The 25,422-nt window shown below is 51.8% G+C and overlaps 1 protein-coding gene across 5 annotated transcripts in view; it reads right to left on the bottom strand.

Moving 5' to 3' along the window:
* The window catches only part of LOC138771458 (NACHT, LRR and PYD domains-containing protein 12-like), a 98,868-nt gene that overhangs the window by 66,173 nt on the left and 7,273 nt on the right, over window positions 1-25,422 (bottom strand). For 4 of the 5 annotated variants that reach the window (XM_069951163.1, XM_069951165.1, XM_069951162.1 and 1 more), the window contains one exon: window positions 19,660-19,708. In XM_069951163.1, the coding sequence (XP_069807264.1) occupies window positions 19,660-19,708 (49 nt within the window). Of the gene's footprint in view, window positions 1-19,659; window positions 19,709-20,314; window positions 20,447-25,422 lie in introns of those variants that run through there. The other variant, XM_069951166.1, reaches the window with a different exon arrangement.

Here is a 25,422-nt window from a genome sequence, read left to right as displayed (position 1 = left end):
TGATGTGGATGTTGTTGTGGTTGTGGATGTTGTTGTGGTTGTTGTGGATGTGGATGTTGCTGTGGTTGGATGTTGATGTGGTTGATGTGGATGTTGTTGTGGATGTGGATGTTGTTGTGGTTGTGGATGTTGTCGTGGATGTGGTTGTGGTTGTTGTGGATGTGGATGTTGTTGTGGTTGTGGATGTTGATGTGGATGTTGTTGTGGTTGTTGTGGATGTGGATGTTGTTGTGGTTGTGGATGTTGATGTGGATGTTGTTGTGGTTGTGGATGTTGTTGTGGATGTGGATGTTGTTGTGGTTGTTGATGTTGTGGATGTGGATGTTGCTGTGGTTGTGGCTGTTGTTGTGGTTGTGGATGTTGATGTGGTTGTGGATGTTGTTGTGGATGTGGTTGTTGATGTGGATGTGGATGTTGCTGTGGTTGTTGTGGATGTGGATGTTGATGTGGATGTTGTTGTGGTTGTGGATGTTGTTGTGGTTGTGGATGTTGATGTTGGATGTTGCTGTGGTTGTGGATGTTGATGTGGATGTTGCTGTGGTTGTTGTGGATGTGGATGTTGCTGTGGTTGTGGATGTTGTTGATGTGGATGTTGTTGTGGTTGTGGATGTTGATGTGGATGTTGATGTGGTTGTTGTGGATGTGGATGTTGTTGTGGTTGTGGATGTTGTTGTGGTTGTGGATGTTGTCGTGGATGTGGTTGTGGTTGTTGTGGATGTGAATGTTGTTGTGGTTGTGGATGTTGATGTGGTTGTGGATGTTGTTGTGGATGTGGTTGTGGTTGTTGTGGATGTGGATGTTGCTGTGGTTGTGGATGTTGTTGTGGTTGTGGATGTTGTTGTGGTTGTTGTGGATGTTGTTGTGGTTGTGGATGTGGATGTTGATGTGGTTGTTGTGGATGTGGATGTTGATGTGGATGTTGTTGTGAATGTGGATGTTGATGTGGATGTTGTTGTGGTTGTGGATGTTGATGTGGATGTTGTTGTGGTTGTGGATGTTGATGTTGCTGTGGTTGTGGATGTTGATGTGGATGTTGTTGTGGTTGTTGTGGATGTTGCTGTGGTTGTTGTGGATGTGGATGTTGATGTGGATGTTGTTGTGAATGTGGATGTTGATGTGGATGTTGTTGTGGATGTTGATGTGGATGTTGCTGTGGTTGTGGATGTTGATGTGGATGTTGCTGTGGTTGTTGTGGATGTGGATGTTGCTGTGGTTGTGGATGTTGTTGTGGTTGTGGATGTTGTTGTGGTTGTTGTGGATGTGGATGTTGCTGTGGTTGGATGTTGATGTGGTTGATGTGGATGTTGTTGTGGATGTGGATGTTGTTGTGGTTGTGGATGTTGTCGTGGATGTGGTTGTGGTTGTTGTGGATGTGGATGTTGTTGTGGTTGTGGATGTTGATGTGGATGTTGTTGTGGTTGTTGTGGATGTGGATGTTGTTGTGGTTGTGGATGTTGATGTGGATGTTGTTGTGGTTGTGGATGTTGTTGTGGATGTGGATGTTGTTGTGGTTGTTGATGTTGTGGATGTGGATGTTGCTGTGGTTGTGGATGTTGTTGTGGTTGTGGATGTTGATGTGGTTGTGGATGTTGTTGTGGATGTGGTTGTTGATGTGGATGTGGATGTTGCTGTGGTTGTTGTGGATGTGGATGTTGATGTGGATGTTGTTGTGAATGTATATGTTGATGTGGATGTTGTTGTGGTTGTGGATGTTGATGTGGATGTTGCTGTGGTTGTGGATGTTGATGTGGATGTTGCTGTGGTTGTTGTGGATGTGGATGTTGCTGTGGTTGTGGATGTTGTTGTGATTGTGGATGTTGTTGTGGTTGTGGATGTTGATGTGGATGTTGATGTGGTTGTTGTGGATGTGGATGTTGTTGTGGTTGTGGATGTTGTTGTGGTTGTGGATGTTGTCGTGGATGTGGTTGTGGTTGTTGTGGATGTGAATGTTGTTGTGGTTGTGGATGTTGATGTGGTTGTGGATGTTGTTGTGGATGTGGTTGTGGTTGTTGTGGATGTGGATGTTGCTGTGGTTGTGGATGTTGTTGTGGTTGTGGATGTTGTTGTGGTTGTTGTGGATGTTGTTGTGGTTGTGGATGTGGATGTTGATGTGGTTGTTGTGGATGTGGATGTTGTTGTGGATGTGGATGTTGTTGTGGTTGTGGATGTTGTCGTGGATGTGGTTGTGGTTGTTGTGGATGTGGATGTTGTTGTGGATGTTGATGTGGATGTTGTTGTGGTTGTGGATGTTGATGTGGATGTTGTTGTGGTTGTGGATGTTGTTGTGGTTGTTGTGGATATGGATGTTGTTGTGGTTGTGGATGTTGATGTGGTTGTTGTGGATGTTGTTGTGATTGTGGATGTTGATGTGGATGTTGTTGTGGATGTGGTTGTTGATGATGTTGTGGATGTTGTTGTGGATGATGTTGTGGATGATGTTGTGGATGTGGATGTGGATGTTGTTGTGGTTGTGGTAGTTGTTGTGGATGATGTTGTGGTTGTCGATGTTGTTGTGGTTGTTGTGGATGTTGATGTTGTTGTGGATGTGGATGTTGATGTGGATGTTGATGTGGTTGTGGATGTTGTTGTGGATGTGGTTGTTGATGTGGAAGTTGTGGATAATGTTATGGTTGTAGATGTTGTTGTGGATGTGGATGTTGCTGTGGTTGTTGTGGATGTGGATGTTGATGTGGATGTTGTTGTGAATGTGGATGTTGATGTGGATGTTGTTGTGGATGTTGATGTGGATGTTGCTGTGGTTGTGGATGTTGATGTGGATGTTGCTGTGGTTGATGTGGATGTTGCTGTGGTTGTGGATGTTGTTGTGGTTGTGGATGTTGTTGTGGTTGTTGTGGATGTGGATGTTGCTGTGGTTGTGGATGTTGATGTGGTTGTTGTGGATGTGGATGTTGTTGTGGATGTTGATGTGGATGTTGTTGTGGTTGTGGATGTTGTTGTGGATGTGGTTGTGGTTGTTGTGGATGTGGATGTTGTTGTGGATGTTGATGTGGATGTTGTTGTGGTTGTTGTGGATGTGGATGTTGTTGTGGTTGTGGATAATGATGTGGATGTTGTTGTGGTTGTGGATGTTGTTGTGGATGTGGTTGTGGTGGATGTGGATGTTGTTGTGGATGTTGTTGTGGTTGCTGTGGATGTGGATGTTGCTGTAGTTGTGGATGTTGATGTGGATGTTGTTGTGGATGTGGATGTTGCTGTGGTTGTGGATGTTGTGGATGTTGCTGTGGTTGTGGATGTTGTGGATGTGGATGTTGATGTGGTTGTTGTGGATGTGGATGTTGTTGTGGATGTTGATGTGGTTGTTGTTGTGGATGTGGTTGTTGATGTGGATGTGGTTGTTGTTGTGGATGTGGTTGTTGGTCACCATTAATGAGGAAGCCTGATCACTGGGGAAAACACAAGGTGAGAGCTAGGATTCCTGAAGTTCTAGATTAGGTGGACATGAAGGTCAGCGAGATTGGCTGCCTGTTGGCAGCTGGGTAGACAGGAGACACCAGTATATAGATAACACACACAGGAGTAAAGTGACAGATGATAGCAGTATATAGATAACACACACACAGGAGTAAAGTGACAGCTGACACCAGTATATAGATAACACACACACAGGAGTACAGTGACAGCTGACACCAGTATATAGATAAGAATATGGGGGGGACACATGGATGAGGTGGTAGCCTGGAGTATGGGGGGGACACATAGATGAGGTGGTAGCCTGGAGTATGGGGGTGACACATAGATGAGGTGGTAGCCTGGAGTATGGGGGTGACACATAGATGAGGTGGTAGCCTGGAGTATGGGGGTGACACATGGATGAGGTGGTAGCCTGGAGTATGGGGGTGGCACATGGATGAGGTGGTAGTCTGGAGTATGCGGGTGACACATGGATGAGGTGGTAGCCTGGAGTATGGGGGTGACCCATGGATGAGGTGGTAGCCTGGAGTATGGGGGGGACACATGGATGAGGTGGTAGCCTGGAGTATGGGGGTGACACATGGATGAGGTGGTACGCTGGAGTATGGGGGTGACACATGGATGAGGTGGGAGCCTGGACTATGGGGGTGACACAAGGATGAGGTGGTACGCTGGACTAATGGGGTGACACATGAATGAGGTGGTACGCTGGAGTATGGGGGTGACACATGGATGAGGTGGGAGCCTGGACTATGGGGGTCACACAAGGATGAGGTGGTACGCTGGACTAATGGGGTGACACATGGATGAGGTGGTAGCCTGGAGTATGTGGGTGACACATGGATGAGGAGGTAGTCTGGAGTATGGGGGTGACACATGGATGAGGTGGTAGCCTGGAGTATGGGGGTGACAGATAGATGAGGTGGTAGCCTGGAGTATGGGGGTGACACATGGATGAGGAGGTAGTCTGGAGTATGGGGGTGACACATGGATGAGGTGGTAGCCTGGAGTATGGAGGTGACCCATGGATGAGGTGGTAGCCTGGAGTATGTGGGTGACACATGGATGAGGTGGTAGTCTGGAGTATGGGGGTGACACATAGATGAGGTGGTAGCCTGGAGTATGGGGGTGACACATAGATGAGGTGGTAGCCTGGAGTATGGGGGTGACACATGGATGAGGTGGTACGCTGGAGTATGGGGGTGACCCATGGATGAGGTGGTAGCCTGGAGTATGGGGGTGACACATAGATGAGGTGGTAGCCTGGAGTATGGGGGTGACACATAGATGAGGTGGTAGCCTGGAGTATGGGGGTGACCCATGGATGAGGTGGTAGCCTGGAGTATGGGGGTGACACATGGATGAGGTGGTAGCCTGGAGTATGGGGGGGGACACATGGATGAGGTGGTAGCCTGGAGTATGGGGGTGGCACATGGATGAGGTGGTAGCCTGGAGTATGGGGGGGACACATGGATGAGGTGGTAGCCTGGAGTATGGGGGTGACACATGGATGAGGTGGCAGCCTGGAGTATGGGGGTGACACAGAGATGAGGTGCAGCCTGGAGTATGGGGGTCACATATGGATGAGGTGGTACAATGGAGTATGGGGGTGACACATGGATGAGGTGCTAGCCTGGACTATGGGGGTGACACAAGGATGAGGTGGTACGCTGGACTAATGGGGTGACACATGGATGAGGTGGTAGCTTGGAGTATGGGGGTGACAGATAGATGAGGTGGTAGCCTGGAGTATGGGGGTGACCCATGGATGAGGTGGTAGCCTGGACTAATGGGGTGACACATGGAAGAGGTGGTAGCCTGGAGTATGGGGGTGACACATGGATGAGGTGGTAGTCTGGAGTATGGGGGTGACACATAGATGAGGTGGTAGCCTGGAGTATGTGGGTGACCCATGGATGAGGTGGTACGCTGGACTATTGGGGTGACACATGGATGAGGTGGTAGCCTGGAGTATGGGGGTGACCCATGGATGAGGTGGTAGCCTGGAGTATGGGGGTGACCCATGGATGAGGTGGCAGCCTGGAGTATGGAGGTGACCCATGGATGAGGTGGCAGCCTGGAGTATGGAGGTGACCCATGGATGAGGTGGCAGCCTGGACTAATGGGGTGACACATGGATTAGGTGGCAGCCTGGAGTATGGGGGTGACACAGAGATGAGGTGGTAGTCTGGAGTATGGGGGTGACACATGGATGAGGTGGTAGCCTGGAGTATGGGGGTGGCACATGGATGAGGTGGTAGTCTGGAGTATGGGGGTGACACATGGATGAGGTGGTAGCCTGGAGTATGTGGGTGACCCATGGATGAGGTGGCAGCCTGGAGTATGGAGGTGACCCATGGATGAGGTGGTAGCCTGGAGTATGTGGGTGACACATGGATGAGGTAGTAGCCTGGAGTATGGGGGTGACACATGGATGAGGTGGTAGCCTGGAGTATGGAGGTGACACATGGATGAGGTGGCAGCCTGGAGTATGGGGGTGACACATAGATGAGGTGGTAGTCTGGAGTATAGGGGTGACACATGGATGAGGTGGCAGCCTGGAGTATGGAGGTGACACATGGATGAGGTGGCAGCCTGGAGTATGGGGGTGACACATAGATGAGGTGGTAGTCTGGAGTATGGGGGCGACACATGGATGAGGTAGTAGCCTGGAGTATGGGGGTGACACATGGATGAGGTGGTAGCCTGGAGTATGGGGGTGACACATAGATGAGGTGGTAGCCTTGACTAATGGGGTGACACATGGATTAGGTGGTAGTCTGGAGTATGTGGGTGACACATGGATGAGGTGGTAGCCTGGAGTATGGGGGTGACACATGGATGAGTTGGTAGCCTGGAGTATGGGGGTGACACATGAATGAGTTGGTAGCCTGGAGAATGGGGGTGACACATGGATGAGGTGGTAGCCTGGAGTATGGGGGTGACCCATGGATTAGGTGGTAGTCTGGAGTATGGGGGTGACACATGGATTAGGTGGTAGCCTGGAGTATGGGGGTGACACATGGATGAGTTGGTAGCCTGGAGTATGGGGGTGACACATGGATTAGGTGGTAGCCTGGAGTATGGGGGTGACACATGGATTAGGTGGTAGCCTGGAGTATGGGGGTGACACATGGATGAGTTGGTAGCCTGGAGTATGGGGGTGACACATGAATGAGTTGGTAGCCTGGAGTATGTGGGTGACACATGGATGAGGTGGTAGCCTGGAGTATGGGGGTGACACATAGATGAGGAGGTAGTCTGGATTATGGGGGTGACACATGGATGAGGTGGTACTCTGGAGTATGGGGGTGACCCATGGATGAGGTGGAAGCCTGGAGTACGGGGGTGACACATGGATGAGGTGGTACGCTGGAGTATAAGGGTGACCCATGGATGAGGTGGTAGCCTGGAGTATGGGGGGGACACATGGATGAGGTGGTAGCCTGGAGTATGGGGGTGACACATGGATGAGGTGGTACGCTGGAGTATGGGGGTGACACATGGATGAGGTGGGAGCCTGGACTATGGGGGTGACACAAGGATGAGGTGGTACGCTGGACTAATGGGGTGACACATGGATGAGGTGGTAGCCTGGAGTATGTGGGTGACACATGGATGAGGAGGTAGTATGGAGTATCGGGGGTGACACATGGATGAGGTGGTAGCCTGGAGTATGGGGGTGACAGATAGATGAGGTGGTAGCCTGGAGTATGGGGGTGACACATGGATGAGGAGGTAGTCTGGAGTATGGGGGTGACACATGGATGAGGTGGTAGCCTGGAGTATGGAGGTGACCCATGGATGAGGTGGTAGCCTGGAGTATGTGGGTGACACATGGATGAGGTGGTAGTCTGGAGTATGGGGGTGGCACATGGATGAGGTGGTAGCCTGGAGTATGGGGGTGACACAGATGAGGTGGTAGCCTGGAGTATGGGGGTGACACATAGATGAGGTGGTAGCCTGGAGTATGGGGGTGACACATGGATGAGGTGGTACGCTGGAGTATGGGGGTGACCCATGGATGAGGTGGTAGCCTGGAGTATGGGGGTGACACATAGATGAGGTGGTAGCCTGGAGTATGGGGGTGACACATAGATGAGGTGGTAGCCTGGAGTATGGGGGTGACCCATGGATGAGGTGGTAGCCTGGAGTATGGGGGTGGCACATGGATGAGGTGGTAGCCTGGAGTATGGGGGGGGACACATGGATGAGGTGGTAGCCTGGAGTATGGGGGTGGCACATGGATGAGGTGGTAGCCTGGAGTATGGGGGTGACACATGGATGAGGTGGTAGCCTGGAGTATGGGGGTGACACATGGATGAGGTGGCAGCCTGGAGTATGGGGGTGACACAGAGATGAGGTGGCAGCCTGGAGTATGGGGGTCACATATGGATGAGGTGGTACAATGGAGTATGGGGGTGACACATGGATGAGGTGCTAGCCTGGACTATGGGGGTGACACAAGGATGAGGTGGTACGCTGGACTAATGGGGTGACACATGGATGAGGTGGTAGCTTGGAGTATGGGGGTGACAGATAGATGAGGTGGTAGCCTGGAGTATGGGGGTGACCCATGGATGAGGTGGTAGCCTGGACTAATGGGGTGACACATGGAAGAGGTGGTAGCCTGGAGTATGGGGGTGACACATGGATGAGGTGGTAGTCTGGAGTATGGGGGTGACACATAGATGAGGTGGTAGCCTGAAGTATGTGGGTGACACATGGATGAGGTGGTACGCTGGACTATTGGGGTGACACATGGATGAGGTGGTAGCCTGGAGTATGGGGGTGACCCATGGATGAGGTGGTAGCCTGGAGTATGGGGGTGACCCATGGATGAGGTGGCAGCCTGGAGTATGGAGGTGACCCATGGATGAGGTGGCAGCCTGGAGTATGGAGGTGACCCATGGATGAGGTGGCAGCCTGGACTAATGGGGTGACACATGGATTAGGTGGCAGCCTGGAGTATGGAAGTGACACAGAGATGAGGTGGTAGTCTGGAGTATGGGGGTGACACATGGATGAGGTGGTAGCCTGGAGTATGGGGGTGGCACATGGATGAGGTGGTAGTCTGGAGTATGGGGGTGACACATGGATGAGGTGGTAGCCTGGAGTATGTGGGTGACCCATGGATGAGGTGGCAGCCTGGAGTATGGAGGTGACCCATGGATGAGGTGGTAGCCTGGAGTATGTGGGTGACACATGGATGAGGTAGTAGCCTGGAGTATGGGGGTGACACATGGATGAGGTGGTAGCCTGGAGTATGGAGGTGACACATGGATGAGGTGGCAGCCTGGAGTATGGGGGTGACACATAGATGAGGTGGTAGTCTGGAGTATAGGGGTGACACATGGATGAGGTGGCAGCCTGGAGTATGGAGGTGACACATGGATGAGGTGGCAGCCTGAAGTATGGGGGTGACACATAGATGAGGTGGTAGTCTGGAGTATGGGGGTGACACATGGATGAGGTAGTAGCCTGGAGTATGGGGGTGACACATGGATGAGGTGGTAGCCTGGAGTATGGGGGTGACACATAGATGAGGTGGTAGCCTTGACTAATGGGATGACACATGGATTAGGTGGTAGTCTGGAGTATGTGGGTGACACATGGATGAGGTGGTAGCCTGGAGTATGGGGGTGACACATGGATGAGTTGGTAGCCTGGAGTATGGGGGTGACACATGAATGAGTTGGTAGCCTGGAGAATGGGGGTGACACATGGATGAGGTGGTAGCCTGGAGTATGGGGGTGACCCATGGATTAGGTGGTAGTCTGGAGTATGGGGGTGACACATGGATTAGGTGGTAGCCTGGAGTATGGGGGTGACACATGGATGAGTTGGTAGCCTGGAGTATGGGGGTGACACATGGATTAGGTGGTAGCCTGGAGTATGGGGGTGACACATGGATTAGGTGGTAGCCTGGAGTATGGGGGTGACACATAGATGAGGTGGTAGCCTGGAGTATGGGGGTGACACATAGATGAGGTGGTAGTCTGGATTATGGGGGTGACACATGGATGAGGTGGTACTCTGGAGTATGGGGGTGACCCATGGATGAGGTGGAAGCCTGGAGTACGGGGGTGACACATGGATGAGGTGGTACGCTGGAGTATGGGGGTGACCCATGGATGAGGTGGAAGCCTGGAGTATGATGGCATCCATGTTAGAACATATAATGTAGAACAAAACACATCGGACCCCCCTGCCCATCCTGCTCAGTCTCTGGCCTTAGAAGCACTGTCCATCTGAGGAGTCGTCTGGACAGGGAGGGCTTAACATTTTACTATATTGTTGGGCATGCAGTCAGTGGTTGTGGATGTGGTGGTTGTTGTTGTGGATGTTGTTGTGGTTGTGGATGATGTTGTGGATGTGGATGTTGTTGTGGTTGTGGATGATGTTGTGGTTGTGGATGTTGTTGTGGTTGTGGATGATGTTGTGGTTGTGGATGTTGTTGTGGATGTGGTTGTGGTTGTTGTGGATGTGGATGTTGCGGTGGTTGTGGATGTTGATGTTGATGTGGATGTATTTGTGGTTGTGGATGTTGCTTTGGTTGTGTATGTTGTTGTGGATGTTGTTGTTGTGGTTGTGGATGCTGCTTTGGTTGTGTATGTTGTTGTGGATGTGGATGATGTTGTGGTTGTGGATGTTGTGGATGTTGTTGTTGTTGTGGATGTTGTTGTGGTTGTGGATGTTGCTGTGGTTGTGGATGATGTTGTGGATGTGGATGATGTTGTGGTTGTGGATGTTGTTGTGGATGTGGATGTTGTTGTGGTTGTTGTTGTGGATGTGGATGTTGTTGTGGTTGTGGATGTTGTTGTGGATGTGGATGTTGTTGTGGTTGTTGTTGTGGTTGTGGATGTTGTTGTGGTTGTGGATGTTGCTGTGGTTGTGGATGTTGTTGTTGTAGTTGTGGATGTTGCTGTGGTTGTGGATGATGTTGTGGATGTGGATGTTGTTGTGGATGTTGTTGTGGATGATGTTGTGGATGTGGATGTTGTTGTGGTTGTGGATGTTGTTGTGGATGATGTTGTGGATGTGGATGTTGTTGTGGTTGTGGATGTTGTTGTGGATGTGGATGTTGTTGTGGTTGTGGATGTTGTTGTGGATGTGGATGTTGTTGTGGTTGTTGTTGTGGTTGTGGATGTTGCTGTGGTTGTGGATGTTGTTGTAGTTGTGGATGTTGCTGTGGTTGTGGATGATGTTGTGGATGTGGATGTTGTTGTGGATGTTGTTGTGGATGATGTTGTGGATGTGGATGTTGATGTGGATGTTGTTGTGGATGATGTTGTGGATGATGTTGTGATTTGGATGTTGTTGTGGATGTTGTTGTGGTTGTTGTGGATGTTGATGTTGTTGTGGATGTGGATGTTGCTGTGGTTGTGGATGTTGTTGTGGTTGTTGTGGATGTGGATGTTGCTGTGGTTGTGGATGTTGTTGTGGTTGTTGTGGATGTGGATGTTGCTGTGGTTGTGGATGTTGATGTGTATGTTGATGTGGTTGTGGATGTTGTTGTGGATGTGGTAGTTGTGGATGATGTTGTGGTTGTAGATGTTGTGGATGTGGATGTTGATGTGGATGTTGTTGTGAATGTTGATGTGGATGTTGTTGTTGTTGTGGATGTTGATGTGGATGTTGTTGTGGTTGTGGATGTTGATGTGGATGTTGATGTGGATGTTGTGGTTGTGGATGTTGATGTGGATGTTGCTGTGGTTGTGGATGTTGTGGATGTGGATGTTGCTGTGGTTGTTGTGGATGTGGATGTTGATGTGGATGTTGTTGTGAATGTGGATGTTGATGTGGATGTTGCTGTGGTTGTGGATGTTGATGTGGATGTTGCTGTGGTTGTGGATGTTGATGTGGATGTTGCTGTGGTTGTTGTGGATGTTGCTGTGGTTGTTGTGGATGTGGATGTTGATGTTGTTGTGAATGTGGATGTTGATGTGGATGTTGTTGTGGATGTTGATGTGGATGTTGCTGTGGTTGTGGATGTTGATGTGGATGTTGCTGTGGTTGTGGATGTTGTTGTGGTTGTGGATGTTGTTGTGGTTGTTGTGGATGTTGCTGTGGTTGTGGATGTTGATGTGGATGTTGATGTGGTTGTTGTGGATGTGGATGTTGTTGTGGATGTGGATGTTGTTGTGGCTGTGGATGTTGTTGTGGATGTTGTTGTGGTTGTGGATGTTGATGTGGATGTTGTTGTGGTTGTTGTGGATGTGGATGTTGTGGTTGTGGATGTTGATGTGGATGTTGTTGTGGTTGTGGATGTTGATGTGGATGTTGTTGTGGTTGTGGTTGTTGTGGATGTTGATGTGGATGTTGTTGTGAATGTGGATGTTGATGTGGATGTTGTTGTGGTTGTGGATGTTGATGTGGATGTTGTTGTGGTTGTGGATGTTGATGTTGCTGTGGTTGTGGATGTTGATGTGGATGTTGTTGTGGTTGTTGTGGATGTTGCTGTGGTTGTTGTGGATGTGGATGTTGATGTGGATGTTGTTGTGGATGTGGATGTTGATGTGGATGTTGTTGTGAATGTGGATGTTGATGTGGATGTTGTTGTGGATGTTGATGTGGATGTTGCTGTGGTTGTGGATGTTGATGTGGATGTTGCTGTGGTTGTTGTGGATGTGGATGTTGCTGTGGTTGTGGATGTTGTTGTGGTTGTGGGTGTTGTTGTGGTTGTTGTGGATGTTGCTGTGGTTGTGGATGTTGATGTGGATGTTGATGTGGTTGTTGTGGATGTGGATGTTGTTGTGGATGTGGATGTTGTTGTGGTTGTGGATGTTGTCGTGGATGTGGTTGTGGTTGTTGTGGATGTGGATGTTGTTGTGGTTGTGGATGTTGATGTGGATGTTGTTGTGGTTGTTGTGGATGTGGATGTTGTTGTGGTTGTGGATGTGTAACGCCCGGAGTAGTGGATCCACTGGACCGGCACCAGCGATGGCACAAACCTCACCAGGGAGCGGAGTCTAAGGGGCCGCTGGTTTTCACCAGAGCCCGCCGCAAGGCGGGATGGACTTGCTGCGGCAGGCGACCCCCAGGTCGCTACCCCTGGCTTGGTTGCTGGTGTCGGCAGGCGAGGCGTGGCAGGAGATGGCACAGGCAATAGTCTGCAGATGAGAGAGCACGTGACTGGCTGGACACAGGAACAGGTGGAGTGACAGGGGAACAGGAACCAGGAACAGGGACAAGGGACCAGGTAACGGACAGGACTCAGGAACAGGGACTAGGGACCAGGTAACGGACAGGACACAGGAACAACAGGGAGCTGGGCCAAACGCTATGGGAAGCATGTAGAGGCTCCAACACAGGGGACAGGGCATGCTGGGATTTATAGGGGAGTGATTGGTGCAACTACCAATTAGGAGCGCACTGCCCCTTTAAATCTGAGACAGCCGGCGCGCGCGCGCCCTAGGAGGCGGGGACGCGCGCGCCGGCCGGCACAGCGAGAGACAGGAGCGTGGAGAGGTGAGGCGCCCCCCGGGGCCGAACGTGTAGCAGCGCCGGGTCCCTGCACCGGGACCCCGGCAGCTGCATGAGATGGGGGGAGGTCGCGGCGGCGGCCCGGAGCATGGGACGCCGCCGCGGCCGTGACAGTACCCCCCCCCTTTGGCCTCCCCCTCTTTCTAACCTGCAGGAACCTTTTGATGAGATCTTGGTCCAGGATGTTAGCCTCGGGTTCCCAGGACCTCTCCTCAGGACCAAATCCTTTCCAGTCCACCAGGAAGAACCTTCTCCCTCTGACAGTCTTCATAGCCAGAATGTCCTTAACAGCGTAGACGTCGTCAGAGACGGCTTGAGGAGCAGAGAACGAAGACCTATCGGAGAACCGGTTCAGGACCACTGGTTTTAAGAGGGAAACATGGAAGGAGTTCGGAATCCGCATAGTGGGGGGTAGGCGGAGTTTGTAGGTGACAGGGTTGATGCGTCTTAGCACCGAGAAAGGACCGAGGAATCGAGGGCCCAACTTGTAGCTGGGGATCTTGAGTCGGACATATTTGGCCGAGAGCCAGACTTTGTCACCTGGGAGAAAATTCGTGGCAGGTCTCCTCTTCTTATCAGCCTGGTCCTTCATGCGTTCAGAGGCTTTGAGTAAGGACTGTCGAGTTTGTTCCCAGATCGACTGCAGGTCAGATAACAACTCCTCCACGGCTGGGACTTCAGAGGATGGAGAGAGAGGCAGAGGAGGACGAGGATGATGCCCGTAGACCACATAGAAAGGGGACTTGCCTGTGGAAGTCGAGTCCAAGTGGTTATAAGAGAATTCTGCCCATGGGAGTAGATCGGACCAGTTGTCTTGGCGGCTTGAAACAAAATGGCGTAGGTAGTTGCCCAGAATCTGATTGACTCTCTCCACTTGCCCGTTGGTTTGAGGATGATAGGCCGATGAGAAGTCCAGCTTCACTTGGAGTTGCGAGCATAGGGCACGCCAAAATTTAGAGACAAATTGAGAGCCTCGGTCGGACACAATGTGAAGAGGAAGTCCATGCAGGCGAAAGATGTGTCGGAAGAACAACTGAGCCAGACGAGGAGCAGAGGGCAGACCAGGAAGGGCCACGAAGTGAGCCATTTTAGAAAAGCGGTCCGTCACCACCCAAATAACTGTATTGCCCGCAGATGGAGGTAGGTCAGTGATGAAATCCATCCCAATGTGGTGCCAGGGATGATCCGGGACTGGCAAGGGCAATAGTAGGCCGGCAGGTCTTAGACGGGGAGATTTATTCCTGGCACAGACTGCACAGGAAGCCACAAAATCCTTGACATCCTGGAGGAGATTGGGCCACCAGTAATGACGGGAGATCAATTGCCCGGTCTTTTGGGCTCCTGGATGCCCGGCTACCAAAGAGGAATGCCCCCACTTCAAGATGCGTTTACGGAGTGCGGGGCGCACATAAGTCTTCCCGGGAGGCAGTCTCTGCAGAGCAGAAGTGGCAACTGGTACTAGGCGGTCGGGAGGTATTATGTGACGAGGAGATTCCTCTTGCCCCATGACATCGGATGCTCGGGATAATGCATCGGCCTTTAGATTCTTCTCGGCTGGACGGAAGTGGATGGTATAGTTGAACCGAGAGAAGAAGAGGGACCACCGAGCCTGCCTGGGATTGAGGCGTTGAGCCGATTGGAGGTAGAGGAGGTTCTTGTGGTCCGTGTAGATGTTAACCGGGTGTTTAGCCCCCTCTAATAGATGACGCCACTCCTCCAGTGCCAACTTAATGGCCAGGAGTTCACGGTCCCCAATGGTATAGTTCCTCTCGGCAGGGGAGAAAGTCTTAGAGAAGAACCCACAGGTTCTGGTCTTGCCTGATGTGTCCCTTTGCGAGAGAACGGCTCCTGCGCCCACAGAAGAAGCATCGACCTCGAGAGAAAACGGCCTGGAGACATCCGGGCGGACTAGGGCAGGAGCGGAGGCAAAGGCAGACTTGAGGCTATTGAAGGCTTGTTCGGCCTCTGGAGGCCAACGTCTGGGGTCCGCCTTCTTTTTAGTGAGAGCCACAATGGGTGCGACCAGGGTAGAGAAGTGAGGGATGAATTGCCGGTAATAGTTGGCGAAGCCCAGGAAACGTTGGATAGCTCTAAGTCCCACAGGGCGTGGCCATTGAAGGACAGCTGCGAGCTTGGCTGGATCCATTTGTAGGCCCTGATCGGAGACGATATAGCCAAGAAATGGAAGACTGCGCTGATGGAAAACGCACTTCTCAAGCTTGGCGTATAGATGATTGGCCCGTAGTCTTCGTAGAACCTGACGCACTTGTGCCACATGAGTCTGCTGGTCCGGGGAGAAGACCAAAATGTCGTCCAAATAAACAATGACGCAGACATAGAGGAGGTCTCGGAAGATATCGTTCACGAATTCCTGGAAGACCGCTGGGGCATTGCATAGGCCGAATGGCATGACCAGATATTCGTAGTGCCCATCCCTGGTGTTGAAAGCGGTCTTCCATTCGTCTCCCTTACGAATTCGGACCAAGTTATACGCTCCCCTGAGATCCAGCTTGGAGAAGATCTTTGCTCCACGAAGACGGTCGAATAGTTCCGGAATAAGCGGAAGAGGATAGCGGTTCTTAACGGTCACCTTATTTAAACCCCGATAGTCTATGCATGGGCGGAGGGAACCGTCCTTCTTCTGAACAAAGAAAAATCCGGCGCCAGCTGGAGACGTGGATTTGCGGATGAAGCCCTTTTGTAAGTTCTCCTGGATGTAGGAGGACATGGCTTCAGTCTCGGGCACAGAGAGAGGGTATACTCGACCACGTGGAGGAGAAGACCCAGGAAGGAGGTCTATAGGGCAATCATAGGCCCGATGGGGTGGTAGTGAGTCCGCCTCCTTGGCCGAGAAAACATCGACAAAGTCTTGGTAGTCCTCCGGTAGCCCGGATAGAGGCTTGACACAAGCAGGTGACCTTGTAGAGCACTTGGGTTGAGGAGATCTCAGACACCGGTTATGACAGTCCTGACCCCAGCTGAGAACCTCCCCAGTTCTCCAGTCCAGCTTAGGGGTATGGATTTGCAGCCAAGGAAGCCCCAGCAGGAGATTGGAAGAGGAATGGCGCAAGACATAGAAGGAGATCTTCTCCTGATGTAAGGCTCCCACCTGGAGGACTAGGGGTGCCGTCTGGCTGTACACCGCTTCGGTAAGAACCTCCCCCGTAACCGAAGAGATAGACCGGGGTTGGGCTAGCTGGATCACGGGTAGCCGCCATCTTTGGACCAACGAAGCAGAGATGAAACTGCCAGCAGAGCCAGAGTCGATGAGGGCAGTAGTCTGGAAAACTTGCCCAGAGGGTGTCTGGATGGAGACGGGCATAGTCAACCTTGGAGAGGTGGCATTCACACCTAGGGAGGCCTCTCCCACCGGACCTAGGTGCGGGCGTTTCCCGGACGCTGAGGGCGTTGGGGACATCTCTGTCGATAGTGATCCGCGCCACCGCAATAGAGGCAGAGATTCTGGTCCAGTCGACGGTTCCTCTCATCAGTCGTCAGGCGAACACGTTCCACCTGCATAGGAACCTCTGGAAGCGACTGGGACATAGGAGCAACAGGATTCTGGAACACCGGTGCCAGCCGAGGATGGCGACGGGGCAGACTCAGACGCCGTCCTTGCCGAACCTCCTCCTCTCTCTCGGAAAACCTGGTGTAGACTCTGGTAGCCAGTAGAATAAGATCGTTCAAGGAGGTAGGCAGATCCCGGGCAGCGAGCACATCCTTCACTTGGCTGGACAGGCCCTTTTTAAAGGTGGCAATCAGAGCGGCCTCATTCCAGTCTAGATCCGCAGCCAGGGTGCGGAACTGGATGGCGTAATCACCAACGGAGGAAGTCCCTTGGGATAAATTGAGGAGAGCAGTCTCAGCCGAAGACGCACGGGCAGGTTCCTCAAAGACCGAGCGGAACTCGTCCAGAAAGATTCGAAAATTGGCAGCAACCGGATCATTACGGTCCCATAGTGGCGTGGCCCAGGCCAGAGCTCTTCCCTCCAATAGGCTGATAATGAAAGCCACTTTAGAGCGCTCGGTGGCAAACTGACTGCTTAAAAGTTCGATGTACATGGTGCATTGGGTCAGGAACCCTCTGCACAACTTGGGGTCACCTCCATATTTACTTGGGAGAGCCAGTCGTAGTTTTGAAGAGGCTGCCGGAGGTGATGACTGCTGAGCTGTGGTATGCTGTTGAACGGCTGCAGTCAGTTGTTGAATCAGCTGTGACTGTTGCAGAATCTGTTGAGCCTGTAGGGCGACCACTCGGGCTACCTCGCGGATATCAGGCACCTCGCCGGGATCCATGGTTGGAGCCTACTGTAACGCCCGGAGTAGTGGATCCACTGGACCGGCACCAGCGATGGCACAAACCTCACCAGGGAGCGGAGTCTAAGGGGCCGCTGGTTTTCACCAGAGCCCGCCGCAAGGCGGGATGGACTTGCTGCGGCAGGCGACCCCCAGGTCGCTACCCCTGGCTTGGTTGCTGGTGTCGGCAGGCGAGGCGTGGCAGGAGATGGCACAGGCAATAGTCTGCAGATGAGAGAGCACGTGACTGGCTGGACACAGGAACAGGTGGAGTGACAGGGGAACAGGAACCAGGAACAGGGACAAGGGACCAGGTAACGGACAGGACTCAGGAACAGGGACTAGGGACCAGGTAACGGACAGGACACAGGAACAACAGGGAGCTGGGCCAAACGCTATGGGAAGCATGTAGAGGCTCCAACACAGGGGACAGGGCATGCTGGGATTTATAGGGGAGTGATTGGTGCAACTACCAATTAGGAGCGCACTGCCCCTTTAAATCTGAGACAGCCGGCGCGCGCGCGCCCTAGGAGGCGGGGACGCGCGCGCCGGCCGGCACAGCGAGAGACAGGAGCGTGGAGAGGTGAGGCGCCCCCCGGGGCCGAACGTGTAGCAGCGCCGGGTCCCTGCACCGGGACCCCGGCAGCTGCATGAGATGGGGGGAGGTCGCGGCGGCGGCCCGGAGCATGGGACGCCGCCGCGGCCGTGACAGGATGTTGATGTGGATGTTGTTGTTGTTGTGGATGTGGTTGTTGTGGATGTGGATGTTGTTGTGGTTGTTGATGTTGTTGTGGATGTGGATGTTGCTGTGGTTGTGGATGTTGTTGTGGTTGTGGATGTTGATGTGGTTGTGGATGTTGTTGTGGTTGTGGATGTTGCTGTGGTTGTGGATGTTGTTGTGGTTGTGGATGTTGTTGTGGATGTGGTTGTGGTTGTTGATGTGGATGTGGATGTTGCTGTGGTTGTTGTGGATGTGGATGTTGATGTGGATGTTGTTGTGAATGTATATGTTGATGTGGATGTTGTTGTGGATGTTGATGTGGATGTTGCTGTGGTTGTGGATGTTGATGTGGATGTTGTTGTGGTTGTGGATGTTGATGTTGTTGTGGTTGTTGTGGATATGGATGTTGTTGTGGTTGTGGATGTTGATGTGGTTGTTGTGGATGTGGATGTTGTTGTGATTGTGGATGTTGATGTGGATGTTGTTGTGGATGTGGTTGTTGATGATGTTGTGGATGTTGTTGTGGATGATGTTGTGGATGATGTTGTGGATGTGGATGTTGCTGTTGTTGTGGATGTTGTTGTGGTTGTGGATGTTGTTGTGGATGACGTTGTGGATGTTGTTGTGGATGATGTTGTGGATGTTGTTGTGGATGATGTTGTGGATGATGTTGTGGATGTGGATGTTGTTGTGGTTGTGGTAGTTGTTGTGGATGATGTTGTGGTTGTCGATGTTGTTGTGGTTGTTGTGGATGTTGATGTTGTTGTGGATGTGGATGTTGATGTGGATGTTGATGTGGTTGTGGATGTTGTTGTGGATGTGGTTGTGGTTGTTGATGTGGAAGTTGTGGATAATGTTGTGGTTGTAGATGTTGTTGTGGATGTGGATGTTGATGTGGATGTTGTTGTGAATGTGGATGTTGATGTGGATGTTGTTGTGGATGTTGATGTGGATGTTGCTGTGGTTGTGGATGTTGATGTGGATGTTGCTGTGGTTGTTGTGGATGTGGATGTTGCTGTGGTTGTGGATGTTGTTGTGGTTGTGGATGTTGTTGTGGTTGTTGTGGATGTGGATGTTGTTGTGGTTGTGGATGTTGATGTGGATGTTGTTGTGGTTGTTGTGGATGTGGTTGTTGGTCACCATTAGTGAGGAAGCCTGATCACTGGGGAAAACACAAGGTGAGAGCTAGGATTCCTGAAGTTCTAGATTAGGTGGACATGAAGGTCAGCGAGATTGGCTGCCTGTTGGCAGCTGGGTAGACAGGAGACACCAGTATATAGATAACACACACAGGAGTAAAGTGACAGATGATAGCAGTATATAGATAACACACACACAGGAGTAAAGTGACAGCTGACACCAGTATATAGATAACACACACACAGGAGTACAGTGACAGCTGACACCAGTATATAGATAAGACAGGAAACACCAGTATATAGATAACAGATGTGCATACAACTCAGCCCCCCTCGTCTGCTCACAAATGTGTCCTATACAATGAATAGGCTCTGGAGCTGTTCATTGTGTCTGTGTCCATGAGTCTTGCTGTAAAGCATGTCACTAAATGCTGTTAAAAACCACTTAGGTGGCCCTGACCAGTAAGACCAGTAAGACCAGGCCATACATTCTCCTTACATCTATGTGTAAGACATTTAAATGTAGTAGTAGGATCAGTCACTATATACAGGAGTAAGACAAGGGAGAGGAGGAGAAGTCCTTACCGTCTCTGGGAGTGGTGTCACCCATTGGCCTGAGAAAATACGAAAATCCCTGCAAGATTTAAAAAAAAAAAAAAAAAAACTTTAAAACATTGAGAAAAAAAAAGTCTTTAAATGTTTAAAAAGAGGGTAAGATCTTTCCTCCCCACCATGAGAGAGACGTAACCATGTAACCTGGATGAGGTCTTATCGCCAGCAGCAATCAAAGGCTTTCAGAAAGTTATATAGATTTGTAATTTACTTCTATTATAAAAATCTCCAGTCTTCCAGTACTTATCAGCTGCAGTATGTCCTGCAGGAAGTGGTGTATTCTCACCAGTCTGACACAGTGTTCTGTGCTGCCACCTCTGTCCATGTCAGGAACTGCCCAGAGCAGGAGAGGTTTTCTATGGGGATTTGCTGCTGCTCTGGACAGTTCCTGACATGGACAGAGGTGGCAGCACAGAACACTGTGTGAGATTGGAGAGAATACACCACTTCCTGCAGGACATACAACAGCTGATAAGTACTGGAAGACCGGACAATTTTAAATAGAAGTAAATGATAGGGAAAAAAAAGATTTAGCTGGAGTACCCCTTTAAGGCTAGGAGCCCTGAATGGAGAGCTCACACTCCAAACAATCCATCCACGATCACTCAGCATCACAGTGTCCTCTTACCGTGGGTGAAAAGGGTTAATCTGGTCCTATAGACTCCCGGGGCTCAGTGCGGGATGAGGGGGTCTGGGTGACACAGCCGGAGGAGCAGCTCCCGGAGCTCCTGACAAGGGTGCGGCACTAATCCAGCTCTTTGTATCCCTGCTGGCACCGCGCTCCTGCAGGCCGCATATAACCTTTATGTTTAGTATGAGGAGAGAAGCCGCCCCGAGATGGTGAGGAAACTATGGGCTGTGATACGGGGCCGTGCAGGGAGGCAGGCGGATCACTGTATCCATAGTGCGCCCATTGAAATCTATGGCTACCAGCCGCCCATCCCGCTTACACAGGTAGACGTGTGCTCGATACCATAGAATGTTCACCAAAAATCTCTTACTTTTAAATCAACTGGTGCCAGAGATTTGTAATTTACTTCTATTAATAAATCTTCAGTACTTATCATCTGCTGTATGTCCTGCAGGTGGTGGTGTATTCTCTCCAGTCTGACACAGCGCTCTCTGCTGCCACCTCTGTCCATGTCAGGAACTGTCCAGAGCAGCAGCAAATCCCCATAGAAAACCTCTCCTGCTCTGGACAGAGGTGGCAGCAGAGAGCACTGTGTCAGACTGGAGAGAATACACCACTTCCTGCAGGACATACAGCAGATGATAAGTACTGGAAGACTGGAGATTTTTTTTTTTTTAAATAGAAGTAAATAAAAAATCTCTGGCTCCAGATTTGATTTGAAATAATTTTTTTTTTAGTGAACGACCCCTTTAAGGCCCGTGCAAAAGACGGGATCAGCTGAGGATCGGACTGTCTGATCGCTGTCACTCTAACACAGGCCGATTATCGGCTGAAGAAGCATTACTAGCGACTCTCCGGGACAATAATCGGCCTTTACACCTAGGTCACAGACTCAGCAGCTGATGAGTGAGGTGTCGGCAGATCACTGCACAGATTGTCCTGGGGATCGGTTATCAATTGTTTTATCCTGGACAACCCCTTTAACTACGCTTATAGCTACTACTGATTTTATATTATACATATTGGGGAGATAGCCCTGGTCAAATGGGAGCTGAGCTGTGATTGGCTGCTGTTAGAGCTGAGCTGTGATTGGTTGCTGTGAGAGCTGAGCTGTGATTGGTTGCTGTGAGAGCTGCGCTGTGATTGGTTGCTGTGAGAGCTGTGCTGTGATTGGCTGCTGTGAGAGCTGCACTGTGATTGGCTGCTGTGAGAGCTGAGCTGTGATTGGTTGCTGTGAGAGCTGCGCTGTGATTGGTCGCTGTGAGAGCTGAGCTGTGATTGGCTGCTGTGAGAGCTGCACTGTGATTGGTCGCTGTGAGAGCTGAGCTGTGATTGGCTGCTGGAGGCCGTTTACACCAGTCTATATTTTACACCCTGGGCCATAGTTCTTGGCTTTGTACTTCCTCTGTCTGTACAGGAATCTATCACACCACTCGTCATTTTCCAGAGATTCAGAAATCATGAATGATCTTACATGACGGCAGTAACAAGGTGTACACACCGCAGATGCTTTTACTCATTGCTTCCACATTACCATCAGATTAAAGGGGTCATCGAGGACATTGCAGGACATCAGGGGGTGGTGAGAAATAAACACATTATACTCACCCGTCCCCTGCAGCCACCGCCCCGATGCTCACACTCCTCCCCTCGTCTCCTCTATCTCCTGCCTGCTCAGCCAATCAGTGGCCACAGCAACGTCCCGCCTCAGTTACTGACTGGGCAGGAGATAGGAGACCAGGGAAGGACTGGGAGTGCTGGGGCAGTGACAGTGTAGAGCAGGAAGGGTCAGCATAACAGATTTAGTCGTTTTTAAACCATCCCTGATGTCCGGCAATTTTTCCTTTTGCCTGGATAACCCAACTTATTAAAGGGGCATACAAAAAAAAAGTACAAAAAATCTCCCCAACTGAGATACTAACTAAAATGAATGAAACTGGCCTCTAGTAGACTATGGAATACAAGCAGGGCGCAGGCACTTGGGACTCTAAGATGCTGAGGTAACAGATCCATGAAGATCCGGGCAGTTCATTCAGCTCACACAGCACTGGGCACACACAGATACAGGGCGCACACAGGTACAGGGCACACACAGGTACAGGGCACACACAGGTACAGGGCACACACAGGTACAGGGCACACACAGGTACAGGGCACACACAGCACTGGGCACACACAGGTACAGGGCGCACACAGGTACAGGGCACACACAGGTACAGGGCACACACAGGTACAGGGCACACACAGGTACAGGGCACACACAGCACTGGGCACACACAGGTACAGGGCACACACAGATACAGGGCGCACAGGTACAGGGCACACACAGGTACAGGGCGCACACAGGTACAGGGCACACACAGGTACAGGGCACACACAGGTACAGGGCACACACAGGTACAGGGCACACACAGGTACAGGGCACACACAGGTACAGGTCACACACAGCACTGGGCACACACAGGTACAGGGCACACACAGGTACAGGGTGCACACAGGTACAGGGCACACACAGCACTGGGCACACACAGGTACAGGGCACACACAGGTACAGGGCACACAGGTACAGGGCGCACAGGTACAGGGCACACACAGGTACAGGGCACACACAGGTACAGGGCACACACAGGTACAGGTCACACACAGCACTGGGCACACACAGGTACAGGGCACACACAGATACAGGGCGCACAGGTACAGGGCACACACAGGTACAGGGCACACACAGGTACAGGGCACACACAGGTACAGGGAACACACAGGTACAGGGCACACACAGGTACAGGGCACACACAGGTACAGGGCACACACAGGTACAGGGCGCACACAGGTACAGGGCGCACACAGGTACAGGGCGCACACAGGTACAGGGCACACACAGGTACAGGACACACACAGGTACAGGGCGCACACAGGTACAGGGCACACACAGGTACAGGGAACATACAGGTACAGGGAACATACAGGTACAGGGCGCACACAGGTACAGGACACACACAGGTACAGGGCACACACAGGTACAGGGCGCACACAGGTACAGGGCGCACACAGGTACAGGGCGCACACAGGTACAGGGCGCACACAGGTACAGGGCGCACACAGGTACAGGGCGCACACAGGTACAGGGCACACACAGGTACAGGACACACACAGGTACAGGGTGCACACAGGTACAGGGCACACACAGGTACAGGGAACATACAGGTACAGGGAACATACAGGTACAGGGCGCACACAGGTACAGGACACACACAGGTACAGGGCACACACAGGTACAGGGCGCACACAGGTACAGGACACACACAGGTACAGGACACACACAGTACTGGGCACACACAGGTACAGGGCACACACAGGTACAGGGAACATACAGGTACAGGACACACACAGGTACAGGGCACATACAGGTACAGGGCACACACAGGTACAGGGCACACAGCTACAGGGCACACACAGGTACAGGGCACATACAGGTACAGGGCACACACAGGTACAGGGCGCACACAGGTACAGGACGCACACCGGTACAGGACACACACAGCACTGGGCACACACAGGTACAGGGCACATACAGGTACAGGGCACACACAGGTACAGGGCACACACAGGTACAGGGCACATACAGGTACAGGGCACACACAGGTACAGGGCGCACACAGCTACAGGACACACACAGCACTGGGCACACACAGGTACAGGGCACATACAGGTACAGGGCACACACAGCTACAGGGCACACATAGGTTCAGGGCACACACAGCTACAGAGCACACAGCTACAGAGCACACAGCTACAGGGCACACAGCTACAGGGCACATACAGGTACAGGGCACACACAGCTACAGAGCACACACAGCTACAGGGCACACACAGGTACAGGGCACACACAGCTACAGAGCACACAGCTACAGAGCACACAGCTACAGGGCACACACAGCTACAGGGCACACACAGCTACAGGGCACACACAGCTACAGGGCACATACAGGTACAGGGCACACACAGCTACAGGGCACACACAGGTACAGGGCACACACAGCTACAGGGCACACACAGGTACAGGGCACACACAGCTACAGGGCACATACAGGTACAGGGCACACACAGCTACAGAGCACACAGCTACAGGGCACACACAGCTACAGGGCGCATACAGCTACAGGGCACACACAGCTACAGGGCGCACACAGCTACAGGGCACACACAGCTACAGGGCACACACAGCTACAGGGCACACACAGCTACAGGGCACACATAGGTTCAGGGCACACACAGCTACAGGGCACACATAGGTTCAGGGCACACACAGCTACAGGGCACACACAGCTACAGGGCACACACAGCTACAGGGCACACAGCTACAGGGCACACACAGCTACAGGGCGCATACAGCTACAGGGCACATACAGCTACAGGGCACACGCAGGTACAGGGCACACACAGCTACAGAGCACACAGCTACAGGGCACACACAGCTACATGGCACACATAGCTACAGGGCACACACAGCTACAGGGCACACAGCTACAGGGCACACACAGCTACAGGGCGCATACAGCTACAGGGCACATACAGCTACAGGGCACACACAGGTACAGGGCACACACAGCTACAGAGCACACAGCTACAGGGCACACACAGCTACATGGCACACATAGCTACAGGGTGCATACAGCTGCTGCACACTGCAATACATGGGTCACATGGTGGGGTGTGCCGCGGGGAAAGTTCCCCAAACTATGGTGCCCCTGTGTTTTGTTCCCCGACAATGCGCAGCGATCAGTGGCGGATTATAATGTGGGCGGTTGCGTGGTGCACTGTGGTGGGCCGTGATGCACGCTTCCAATCAACGTTTGCGCTACGGCCCGCCGCAGCGCACCATGCTCCCGGTCTCCGCTGATTGGAGGAGCACGTCCGGGCCCTACGGGCGGCCAATAGGTGAGGCGGACAGCAGCGGCGACTATCTCGGAGGAGGTGAGGAGGAAGGGGGGGAGAGAAACCTGGGGATGGGGGAGAGAAACAGCGGAGAGAAGCATGGGGGAGAGAAGTTTGGTGGAGAGAAGCAGGGGGGAGAGAAGTTTGGTGGAGAGAAGCAGGGGGGAGAG

Source organism: Dendropsophus ebraccatus, chromosome 13 (assembly GCF_027789765.1).
Source record: "Dendropsophus ebraccatus isolate aDenEbr1 chromosome 13, aDenEbr1.pat, whole genome shotgun sequence".
Classification (NCBI taxonomy): domain Eukaryota; kingdom Metazoa; phylum Chordata; class Amphibia; order Anura; family Hylidae; genus Dendropsophus; species Dendropsophus ebraccatus.
Note: the sequence above shows the minus strand (reverse complement) of the source record. Positions and strands in the feature narration are given on the sequence as shown.